General features: G+C 44.6%; 1 protein-coding gene across 1 annotated transcript in view; it reads left to right on the top strand.

The window, feature by feature from the left end:
- The window catches only part of SLC2A13 (solute carrier family 2 member 13), a 298,231-nt gene that overhangs the window by 131,194 nt on the left and 154,689 nt on the right, over positions 1-12,348 (top strand). The window contains exon 4 of the mRNA XM_019543534.1: positions 8,922-9,030. Coding sequence (XP_019399079.1) covers positions 8,922-9,030 — 109 coding nt within the window. The remainder of the gene's footprint in view (positions 1-8,921; positions 9,031-12,348) is intronic.

Here is a 12,348-nt window from a genome sequence, read left to right as displayed (position 1 = left end):
CCAGGCTCTAGTTTTGAGTGGCATGTGGTGCCCCTGCATGCACTGCTCCCCCTTTTTTTGCACTGTGTCCCTTCCCTCCCTCCCCTGATCTCTGTTGCCTCCCCTCCCTGCCAGCTGTTGTCTGGGGGGTGGAGCACCAGCCCCTGGCTCCAAGGGGCAGACCTGGGGGGGCAAGGCCAGTCCCCTCTATTTATGGCAGTGCTCCAGTCCCCGTTGTCTCTCTCTGCCTCCAAGGTCCCTCAGTCCCCACTGTCATGGCGGTGCTCTGCTGTCTGTCCCTGTCTGTGTAGGGCATTCTGATTGGCTGCCAAGAGAGCCAATCAGAGTGCAAATAAAGTATTACAGACGAACAAAGTTAGGCTTTTATAATACAGGCAGTCCTCGACTTACAATGTTTCGAGTTGCAACATTTCGCATTTACAACATTTCTAAGTTGACACCCTGTTTCAACTTTGATGCCAGTTTCAACTTTACAACGCTTGATCTGATGTGACGACATGACAGTGAACAAATGGCTATGTCACCCATCTCCCTGGAGAACATCTGTCCAAACTTCCTTGGACACTTTCTTTAAGAAAGCAGACAAGACTCTAGAAGAACCTGCAGCCAAGACTCCTGAGAAGACTCCAGCCAAGAGCCCTTCAAGAAATCCAACCAAGAGCCCTTCAAAATGTCCAGCAGTCACCTCAAAGAAGCCCTTCTAAATCAATATGCTTGCTATTTACAATATAAATACATTAATGTAGCTATATTACTCATCTATAATTGATTGAGTACAAAACTCCGGGTTATTTTTGGTGAAAACAGGGTATTGGGCCTTGGTTCAGGAACTAATCCCCCATTTATAACATTGTTTCCTATGGGAAAATCAGTTCCGAGTTACAACAGTTCGACTTAAGACACTGTTTCCAGGAACCAATTGTGTTGTAAGTCTGAGGACTGCCTGTATCATCATGGTAGCGATGAGCGCTGTAAAATAGCTTGTGAGGACACTAGTAATTTTGTCTTTACAGTAGGGTTTGAATAGTGTGCTGTAACTTAGGCATGCATTAAACTGAGAAAAGGAAACAGAATATTGAATAGCTATTTATTATGTGAGTACAGCCCATTCTGTGCATTGAATGAGATGGGGTGTGGTAGAAAAATATAATTGTGTAATTAAATAAGTTTGCATTTTCACAAGGGGCAGCGGGGTTGTGAGTTACTGACAAGCTTTAAATCTAGCATTTTTGAGCTGTTTAATGACCTTGCAATCTTAATCATGTACTTATCTTTTTTTTGTGCACAATACCTGTGTAAAGTTATCAGCAATTTTCTAACTTTTTCTAAGTCTAATCCTTGCTTTCTAACAGCAAATATGCAAGAAAAATATGTAGCTGATGAAAGAGTTCACTATTAGGTGTCGTTAGACAAATTTACAACTTTTATCCAGGTATTCCTGTGGGAAAATACACTGGAACATTTAGCTAATATTTAGATTGTCCCCTTTTCCTTGACTGAGATCTTCAATAGTGATAATTCATGCATATGTGTGCAGAGTTCTTTTTAGCTACAGGTCTTTTTCCTTTCTAGGTATTGTGCCAGAACGAAATGCTTCTGATTTGAAAAGTTGTGCTATTATCGAATGTCTGTGTTTTCCCTTTATAAATGTCTTTTGTGTATGTTTTAGGCACTTGTCTTTCTTAAGGCATTTTAGCTGTGTTTATTACTCTTGACTTAATGGTTCTAAGGCTATCAAAATTAGTTTCCTTCTGTAGGAAAGGTGTTTGTTGTTGTTGTTGTTGGAGACCTTAGACAGAAGAGATTTGGCTTAGGAAGAAGCATTTAGATTATAACAACCCATCTGACAGATCATCATTTTCTGTAATGTCATACCCTAGTGATGCCATCCTCCTCTTTTACTTACCAATCACTCTTTATTCTATTAAGTCTAGGGCAGGCGATTACTACTATTTACCATGGCATATTTTAAGTCATTGTATGTATGTATGATGATATTTCTTATGAGACCATGGTACACACAATAAATTCATCCAAACGTATTTTAGAATCATAGAAAATTAGGGTTGTAAGGGACCTCAGGAGGTCATCTAGTCCAACCCTGTGTTCAAAGGAGGACCATCCATCCCCAAGTACATCATCCCAGCCAAGGGGTTGTTTACCCAGGTCTTAAAAACCTCCAAGGATGGAGAGCCCACAACATCTCTGGGTAACCTGTTCCAGTGTTTTACTACTGTTCTAGTGAGAGTTTTTCCTAATATCTAACTGTAAACTCTCCTTGTTGCAACTGGAGGCCATTACTCCTTGTTCTGTTACCTACCACCACTGAGAACAGTCTAGCTCCATCCTCTTTGGAACCACCTTTCAGGTAGTTGAAAGCTGCTATTAAATTCCCTTTCAGTCTTCTCTTCTCTAGACTAAATAGGCCCAGTTTCCTCTGCCTCTCCTCAGAAGTTATGCCCCCCCAGCCTCTTAATCATTTTTGGTGCCCTCTGGTGGTCTCTCTCCCAGACTACTGCACTGGACAGCACAGTTTGGGGAGGACGTGAGCAGACAACAGTGGCAAAAGAACAGTTTAGGGACTATTTAGAAAAGCTGGACTGTATAAGTCCATGGAGCCATATGCAATGCAGCTGAGGGTGCTGAGGGACTTGGCCAATGTGACTGCAGAGCCCCTGGCCATCGTCTTTGAAAATTCATGGTGATCAGGAGAGGTCCCAGACAACTAGAAAAGGGCAAATATAGTGCCCATCTTTAGGAAAGGGAAGGAGGAGGATCAATGGACCTACAAACTGGTCAGTCTCACCTCAGTCACTGGAAAAATCATGGAGAAGGTCCTCAAGGAATCCATTTCTAAGCACTTGGAAGAGGAAAAAGTTATTAGGAGCAGTCAGCATGGATTCACCAAAGGAAAGTCATGCCTGACCAACCTGATTTCCTTCTATGATGAGAAGACTGGCTCTGTTGATGTGGGGAGACCAGCGGATGTGATATACCTTGACTTTAGCAACAGGGGTGTAGGTTGTAGCTGTGTTGGTCTAATGGATCCAGACCATGCCATGACAAGAAATGCAAAACCTGCCAACACATCTCCACCACCCCCACAATTACTATACCCCACAACACAGCCATCAGCATTCTCATCTTACAGCTGCACCTCCAGAAATGTAATATATCTCATCCAATGCACCAAATGCCCTGATGGAAAATATGTAGGAGAGACCAAACAACAACTGCACACCAGCATGAATGCACACCAGAAATCTATCAAAGACAGAAATACCCAGTTACCTGTGGGGGCACACCTCTCACAAGAAAACCACACTCTCTCCAATCTCTCAGTCCTAATTCTCAAAGGAAACTTACAGAACACTTCTCAGAGACGAGCCTATGAACTCCACTTCATCAATCTCCTAGATACTAAAAATCATGGACTAAATATAGACATTGGATTTATGACACATTATAACCTGCCTGACATCTGACTCCCTAGGTATCTCTCCACTATTCATCCCCCTTCTCTCTTTCTTCCCCACCCCCAACCTGTCTCTTACCTATTGACTCCTCAATCTACATTTTCACTGACTACCTGTCTTGTATGCACACCAGCCCAGCCTCTGGCTTCTTTACTTTTCATTCCATCCAGGAAGAGCACATACCAACTGCTGAAACTTCCTTAGCCTGACGAAGGGTTTTTGAACCCGAAAGCCTTCTTAATAATTGTTTTCCAACTATTTAAGTTGGTCTAATAAAAGATATCAGATTAACACAAAGAACCTTATTTGACTTTAGCAAGGCTTTTGATACAATCTCCCAGAACATTCTCACAAGCAAGGTAAAGAAGTACGGGTTGGAAGAATAGACTGTAAGGTGGATAGAAAAATGGCTGGATTGTCAGGCTCAGGGTAGTAGTGAATGGCTTGATGGCATCTGGTATCAAGTAAGTGTCCCAGGGATAGATCTTGGGGCTGGTTTTATTTAATATTTGAATCAATGACCTAGAAGATGGGATAGAGAGTAGGCCTGTGTGAATAGGGAAGTAATTGATTCAGATTTGGCCGATTTGGAGGACAGTGATTTGAATCAGTAATTCAAATCACTGTCCCCAGGTGCACGGCCACAGAGTGCAGAAGTCTGCATGGGGCGGTGGGGGCGTGGCCGCAGGGTGCTGCATGGGTGGCAGACTGGTGGCTGCAGGCAGCGCCTGCTGAATGCAGGACACAACTGCGGGGTGGGGTGCTTGCCAGCTGGCATGGGGTGTGCAGTGAGGGGGAGGGGGGTATATGTGTCTGTGTGTGTGTGGCGGGTGGTGGGGGGGGTGTAACATATGGCTAGGGAACATAGCTTAGCCCTGCCCTATCTCTGCCTCCGCCTGTCAGTCTGTCTGTCCTAAGGCTCTGGGCCATGCGTAGGTGGTCCAGAGCATTATGGACAGACAGACAGTAAGGCTTTTATTATATTAGATAGAAGATACAGGTATAGAGAGAGGGAGGGAGAGAGAGACAGATAAAACTGCCTTAAATATGCCACATGCTGTTTTCTCATGTGAGATTATCAAAACACGCTTGCAGTTTAAAAGCATTTATTAACAAAGGACATATTATCTGTGGCTAGTGAATTGATAGCTTACCTGTAGTTACCACAGGCCAGGTAGCAAAGATAGTGGTATTTAGGTGACTAGTAGGATTCTCAAAAATGCCTGCTCAGGCTAGGTGCCTAACTTCCATTGAAACAGTTTCCAGGTTTGAAAGATCTCATCCTCCTCCGTTTGGGTTTTTATACAGGGATTGGAAGAAGAAAACAAGCTTTTATGATCATTCAACTCCTAGTTGGTTTCTCAAGACTGAATGAACTTTGTGCATCCTCTCTATTTCTCCTACCTGAACATAAACCCGAAGTAATTAAAGCAAAAGCTATTTTGCACAAAAGAAACAAAAAGCCCCTGCTTTTGGGAAAATGCTAATGGCAGCATTCACTCTGTGGTAAAGATTAGTGCAGATAACTACTGATGTTAGGACATGTTTATAAAGCTTGTGTTGACCCTGGCTGTTACAGATATTTATCTGCTCTACATGCTCTTTACAAAGAAGCAACTTAAATTTATTTGAGTTACATTTTTAAATTAAATAAATTTGAGAGAGAAATTTTTACTGTAATGTATCTCAAATTAAATGATTATAATACTTTTTAAAATTGTAAGTATAGACATTCATGCAGGTGTCATAATTACAAATATTTTAAAACAATTTTAATAAATTAAAATTGCTTAAAATCAAAGCAAACCAGACTGATTTTTTTTTAAATTACCCTAGAAACATTTTGATAAACATTCAAGAGCACTGTCTACCTGAAAATGTTTAATCATGAAATTATTTAACTTGTAGTAGATAAACACAGAGGAAAATGGGAAAATGAACTCTTCCCTTTTCTGCATCTTGAATAATGCCTAGTTATTAGATGCTTGATACTTATACGATGCTTTCCCAGAACAAATTTATTTTTGGTGGCAGAAGATGTAGAGAATGCAAAACAGTGACACAATTTTTAGTCGGATGACTTGAACAACAAACATAACACTCCATTTTTCAGTTTAAAAACCTATCTTGTGAATGCTCAGTCAGTATATTTGGATTTTCTTGTTCAGGTCATAAAGCTCCTGTAAAAGAGAGACTAATGATGCATTTTATATATTCAATCACTTTATTGGTTTATAGGGCTGAACACTATGAATTTTATGAAAGGAAATTCTTTTGTTTCGTTAGGGTCTAATCGGATGTGCAGTTGCTCTGGCAGACATTTATGGTGAATCTTTATCATTTTCAACCTAAAGTAGTCTGACATCATACATTGGTGACTCTCTAGGTCACCAAATATGTTTTCTCTAGGTCAAAAGCATGAAAAATTAGACATATTTATTGAATTTATCTCTTGGGACATTTTAAAAGGCATGCAGGGAGATGAAACTTAGGTAGCCATGTGTTTCTGAAAGTTGTCTTATTAATTCTCAAATTGTTATTTTCTCCTATTCTCTTTCATATTGATTCTGATATTGTGCTTATTGTTGTATCATCTTCCTAGCAGGGCATTTATAGTCCAAAGTGATATATGAAAAAGTCCTGTCTCCCAGGTGTACGACTTTAAATGTTTGAAGAGACTTCCATAGCTTTAGATGTCCCTACAAGTATCCTGGGATCAGACAAGGGTCTCAGGATCTAGACCTTGAACTCTCTTTAGAATCCTCTGGGTAGGTGTAGTAAGATGGAGGACAGGCCTCATGCTCCTGGCAGCCTGTGGCTGATGAGATGTGCTGTGATGTTGTGTGCCGATTGAAGTTTCCTTGGGTTAGGGACCAAAATTATACATAAACCAGTTTTTAAGTGATCAGAAACTGATTTCAACCTGTAACAGAACAGAAGTTCAGTGCACATAAAGCAGTTTCAAAATGGCTGAAACTGATTTAAGATAAACCTGGCTGAATGTAGTATCAGACATAACTGATTTAGGTCAGACTGGTTTATGAAACTTCTGTCCCAGATCTCTTTCTGATTCAAGTTAAATTGCAGTCCCCCTGCATCCCAGGATGCTTTGTAGCCCTGACCTGGGCTATGCTGTCCGCTTTAGAGGGTAGGGTTGGCCCTGTCCCACTGCTCTCTAGCCAGAGCAGCGAGGGCTGGATGACAAGGGGGTGGGAAACCTGTCTGGGGACCACAGCTGGATCTGCCTGGGGGACAGCCCCAGCCAGACCTTTCTCTGCTAGAGCAGAGGGGGCATGGATAGATATATATCTCTCTCTCTATATAGGGACACACACACACACACACACACACACACACACACACACACACACACACACTTCCCCAATAAGAATTACGGTAAGGGGTCCCTGAGGACAGAGGTCTGCATCCAGCCCCACCCCCACCACCTTCCGGGCCAGGCCCGCTCCCTGCCTCCCCTCCCCCCCGGCTGTGCCAGGGCTGGGCCGCTCCCCCATCCACTCTGTCACCACCTCCTGCCGGGGGTGTGGAAACAGAGGCCTGGGGCCAGGCTTGCTCCCCTCACCCTTGCCCCCACCGCTTCAGGGCCAGAGCCACTCCCCTACCCTCCATCAGGGGCCCAGCATCCGGTCCTGTGCCTCTGGTCCTGTCATCCAGCCTGCCCCCGCCCCATTCAGGTCTGACTCTGTTCCCTTGCCCCATTGCTTTAGGCCCAATCCCATTCCCCTCCCAGCAGTTCAGGTTCAGGGCCACTCCCCCATCCCCCCCTCGCCACAGTGACCCTGCCCCATTCCCCACCCCCTTGTGCCATCGCTGCTGCCTCCACAGAGTGGGAGGGGGCATTCCCTCTTTCCCCCACTCTGCTGCGGGGCTGGGCCTGGCCCCCCCACCTCCCCGCCACTGTTTCAAGGCTGGACCCAACCCCGCTCAAACTCCCCACTGCCATTTCTGAGCCATGCTGGGCCTGGCACACGCCCCCATACCCTCCATTTTGGGGCCAGACTGGGCCCAGCGTGCCCCACCCCCGCCGGTGTTCTGGGGCCGGAACTGGGCCACTCCCCTCCCCCGCCATGCTCAGTTTAGGGGCTGGACTGAGCCCAGCACACACACCCCACCCTCCCTGCTACCATTTTGGGGCTTGGCCCGCTCCTACCATTCCCCCTCCTTCCAACCCCTCTGCATCAGCCTAGGTCTGCTGCCCCCCCAGCACCCACAGCTGTGGCAGGCTGGCTTCTCCTCGACCTTGGGCCAGCTCCTTCTTTCCCCCCCCACCACTGCCGCGTCAGCTCGAGCCTGCTGCTCCCCACCCTTCCCCCACAACAGGAGGGAGCAGTGTGGGAAAGAGGAGGTAGGGCCAGCAGTGGGGGCCTTGGTCCCCCACACAGCTTCCCAACCTCGCTCCCCCCTGTACCACCACTGCTACCTTTAAGGAACAAGGTAGGGGGGGCCAGGCCAGCTCTGCTCCTTTCCATTGCTACCACCTCCAGGGAGTAGAAGTGTCCCCACCATCATGGCGACATTCCACCGTGCCGCCACCTCCTGTCCAAACACTATTTGCACTCTGATGGGTTGTTTCTGTCAGCCAGAGTGCAAATAAAGCATTATGGACAGACAGACAGGTGATGGCTTTTATAATATATATGTGTGCATTTAAAAGATAGAATTTTATTTTCAGAACATATTCAGTATAATGGTTTCATAGACTTACGTATATTTTCTTTAACTAATGGAATCAACATTTTGTACTCTAGTTTTTCACATTGTAGTTTTTTTTTACTTGCTCTTTATAAGACACTTAAATTTTGAATATTAAAAATGCAGGGAAATATTTTCTATTTGGTGAAAGTGTTTCTATCATCCTGGAGAAAACCTTAGTTGGACTCTGCTCGCTGATATTATCACTAGGTGTAGGAAAAGTTTTGTCAATTAACTTGTGCTCCCTCTGCTGGCCAGGCCACTGTAGAACATTAATTCATCTGCTTCCTAAAAGCATTGTTATCTGCAATTGTTGTACAAGTAAACTCAGTGCCAATTTGGAGTATATTTTGTCTGAAGGAACTGTATATGAACAGTAGCTACAGAGTTTTCTGAAGAAAGTTCTTAATGGCAGGATGGTGGTTTTAAGAAGGGAACAAAGAATGGATATATGTAGTGATAATGTTTTTAAAAGAGCACACCCAGAAATGGCACAAGATTGTTTAGAAGGTATAGGATTTATGAGACAGTAAGAAGTTGTTTTTAGAAAAGGTTGACATTTGGGGCTGAATTCCCTGAAAATCTTATATTTATTAGAATGCTGGAAAAAAAACAGCTAGATCAAGTATATGAAATGTTCTAGTTTGATTGAGATCAAAGCATAAATGGGTTGCAGTAGGATGAATTTCAAGGTAGGTTAACAGCAAGTTTTGTATTTTTCTGTTTTTCAAGCTGGACCTGTGATCTGCAGAATGCTGAATTACCCCCCAACTCGAAGAGCTTTAATTGTGGGTTGTGGCCTGCAGATGTTCCAACAGCTGTCAGGGATTAACACTGTCATGTACGTATCAATCTCTCTTCTTTTTATAAAATATCAGAACAAAGTTTCAGAACAATGTTTTGGCTTTTTGACTGAATATCAGTATTTTAGAAAAGATTGAAATTCGAATTCCCTCAAATGCTTGTAGTTCTTCATGAAGTTGAATGCAGCATGTGTGAAACATCACAAGCACACTGTCTCTTGAACAGCAGCTCTTTAGGACTGGCAATATGGTATTTGAAAGCAGATTTTTGTTTTCTTTATTTTTCTTGTGCTATATTCATATGCAGAAAAGGGGTCCATGTAAAATAACTTTTTTCACAGATTTGCTGCTGCTGCATATTTCAAATCCTATATGTTTTACTGATAAAAATATGTTTTCTTTACATTGACTCTTCTGTCAGCTGTAGACCCCATGCTGCAGTGGCCAATTAAGCTGAATTCTTTTACCTAAGCGAGAAAAAATGCATTCTATTTGCAGAATCTTTAGTGACTGTTATGTATTGATTTACACTTTTAAACTAGGCATGTGGAAGGTTAAACAATTAATTGTTTAACCAATAAGTGCAGTGATAACCGGTTAGCTTACTGGTTATTTGTTAGCTCAGGCAGGTGAAGTCTGGCAGGGAAGATGGGGAAGGGAAGCCATGTGGTATGCAGCTAGAATCAGAAGGCAGCAGGGCAGGCAGGAGAGAGGGAGGGAGGAGTGAAGGGGAGAAGAGGGAGCAGCCAGGGGGACTAGTACCCATAGCTTAAGAGGAAAACAGGGAAAAGCCTAATGACCAGGGATCCGGGTTTTCCGTTTCCCATCCCCTCAGATTTCTGTGCCCACAGTGCGGCCCAGGGCTGCAGCCTGGCTGCTCCAGCGCTGGACAGAAGCTGCTTCTGCAGCCCAGTAGGTGGGACCCGGAGTGAGAGGGCAGAGCTGGGCAGGGAAGCTCAGTGCTGCAACCACCACCAGGACGGCCACACCACCGTGGCTGCCAAGGTGAGTCGTCCCCTACCGACCCAGCATCAGCAAGGGGGGACAACTCCACACTGCTCCCACAGTGCTGTACTTTGGTGCCCATAGTGGTGTGGCAGCATGGGAATCCTGATGGTGGCAGCAACAGGGGTTTGGGTCCCTCTGCTGCTGCCAGGTGGGCAGGGGGCACCTCACTTTGGTGGCCATGGCAGTACAGTGCTGCCTCCCATACCAGGTCCCATACCAGGTCCTGCATGGAGGCAGCTTCTGCCCGGTGCCAGTCTGACTAAGCTGTGGCTCCATGACCTGCTGTGGATGCAGGAATCTGGGGGGGGGGCACATGCCCACATGCCCCAAACGCATGGCCTATGGCATTGGCTATACCCACACACCCCCTGTCCCCCACACACTCCCATTTTCCCACACTGTGGGGCTGGGGCCTGGGGCAGAGGGCAGTGGGTTGGTAGTGAGGGGCACCAGCAGGGCCAGGGGGTACAGGTCAGGAGTGAGGGGCACCATGGGGGGAGGTAGGCACTATGGGTCAGGAGTAAGTGGCACCAGCAGGGCTGGGGCATGGGGGCTGTGGGTTGGGAGTGAGGGGCAATAGCAGGGGCAGGGTGCCAACATACCAGGGTACAGATGCTTAGTGCCACAAAGCAGTGTGGGGCACAGGCGCAGCTGGACCCAAATCCTGGTGAATGAAGGGGGTAGGAGGAGTTCTGAGTTTGTATGATAAAAAAACCCAGAGTCAAACACCAAAATATATAGGTATTTAGAATTTATTTTATTATAATGATTAAAGCACTGGTAGGTTTCCAGATTGCTTTAAAATTGTAAATATATCAATAAAACATTGTGTTCAACTGATGCCTGTATAGTGGCATTTCATTTTAATCACGGAAAGACATATTTTGGGGGGTTTTAATCAGACAGTTCGGGATTTTTTATCAGAAGATTTTGACTTTTTTAACAGAGAAAACCAGAAAACTATTCACAGGTGTTCCCTTGCTCCCAGTGGAGGGTTTCATGTGGACTGTGGTGTCTGGCTGGGCTTGCCTTCTCCCCACACTCCTGCAGTCAAAGGACTCTGGGACCTGGGAGCAGCTCCCAGCAGCAGATGTGTCCAAGCTGCTGTGTTATCAGTTAATCTTTTAATCAGTATAGTTGGAGGGGGTTAAACAAGTATTTTAAAATTATATTTACATCCCTATCTTAAACACATTTATGTACTGACAAAACAAAAATTTCATTTGGTGGAAGTCATATGGGGATATACTCCACTAATCCAGATCTTTAAGAGGAAGGATAATAGTTCAGGGAAAGGTATCTGACATTCCTTACCATCTTCATATTACCATCATATACTAGCTCCCCACAAGGCTTTCACTTTGATCTCCCAAAAAGCAGTATGCATTTTAAATAATATTTGCACCTTAATGAAAAATCTTAATAGCAATCTTATACTCTCTTGAAGCATCAGATTGCCATATTGGACCGACTGTCATGCACCCTTCTTTTTTAATAAGTTAACATTAAGGTTCAGTTTCTGGCATTTCCTTAAGTTTAAAAATGTGCAACAGTTTGTCTAAGAGGTGGGGATTATTTTCTGCCATGTCAGAGGACAGTAAGGATCTCACTGATTTGCTTCCCTGTAGCCAGTAGTTCTTCATGATGTTTCCAAATAAGAACTGAGGTCAAGGTTATCCAGAGATTCCGGATGAAGAAGGTGGATTGATCTTGGACTGCGGGGTAACAGAATAGTTTTGCAGAGCAGTGGTTGTTCTCTATATATTTTAGATGAGAGAGACTAATTTAAGAGGTTGGTTTATACTCTTGCTTCCATTGCATCCTGTTGTTCCAGGTTTCCTTTTACCAGAGACCCTCAAGGATTGACAGCCCCTTGTACGATTTGGTACCAAGTGAACTTTAATAGTAATCTGTAAGCTTTATTACAAGTTTCCTCCTTATAGTATGACATGTCAAGTGGTTCCTTCAGACATTACAACACCAACCTTCAGTGGTACTGGCCTCAGATCCTCTGCTAGGTGTGTGGGATGTTAGTTTCTGGATTCCTCATTCTTCAGAACAAGCATTCCAAAGTTGCTCCTGTCTCCCCAGGTGACAACACAAACACACACGAACATCTTGAGAAGCTGGATACCTTCAAGTCAGCCGCCCCTGACAATCTGCACCCCAGGGTACTCAAGGAGCTGGCGAGCGTCATAGCCCAGATCTTTGAAAACTCCTGGTGCTTTGGTGTAGCGCCTGAAGACTGGAAGAAGGCTGATGTGGTGCCGATCTTCATGAAAGGGAGGAGAGTGGATCTGGCTAACTACAGGCCCATTAGCCTGACTTCTATCCTGGGGAAGATCTTA

Source organism: Crocodylus porosus, unplaced genomic scaffold, assembly GCF_001723895.1.
Source record: "Crocodylus porosus isolate Cpor-Errol unplaced genomic scaffold, CroPor_comp1, whole genome shotgun sequence".
Taxonomy (NCBI): Eukaryota; Metazoa; Chordata; order Crocodylia; family Crocodylidae; genus Crocodylus; species Crocodylus porosus.
Note: the sequence above shows the minus strand (reverse complement) of the source record. Positions and strands in the feature narration are given on the sequence as shown.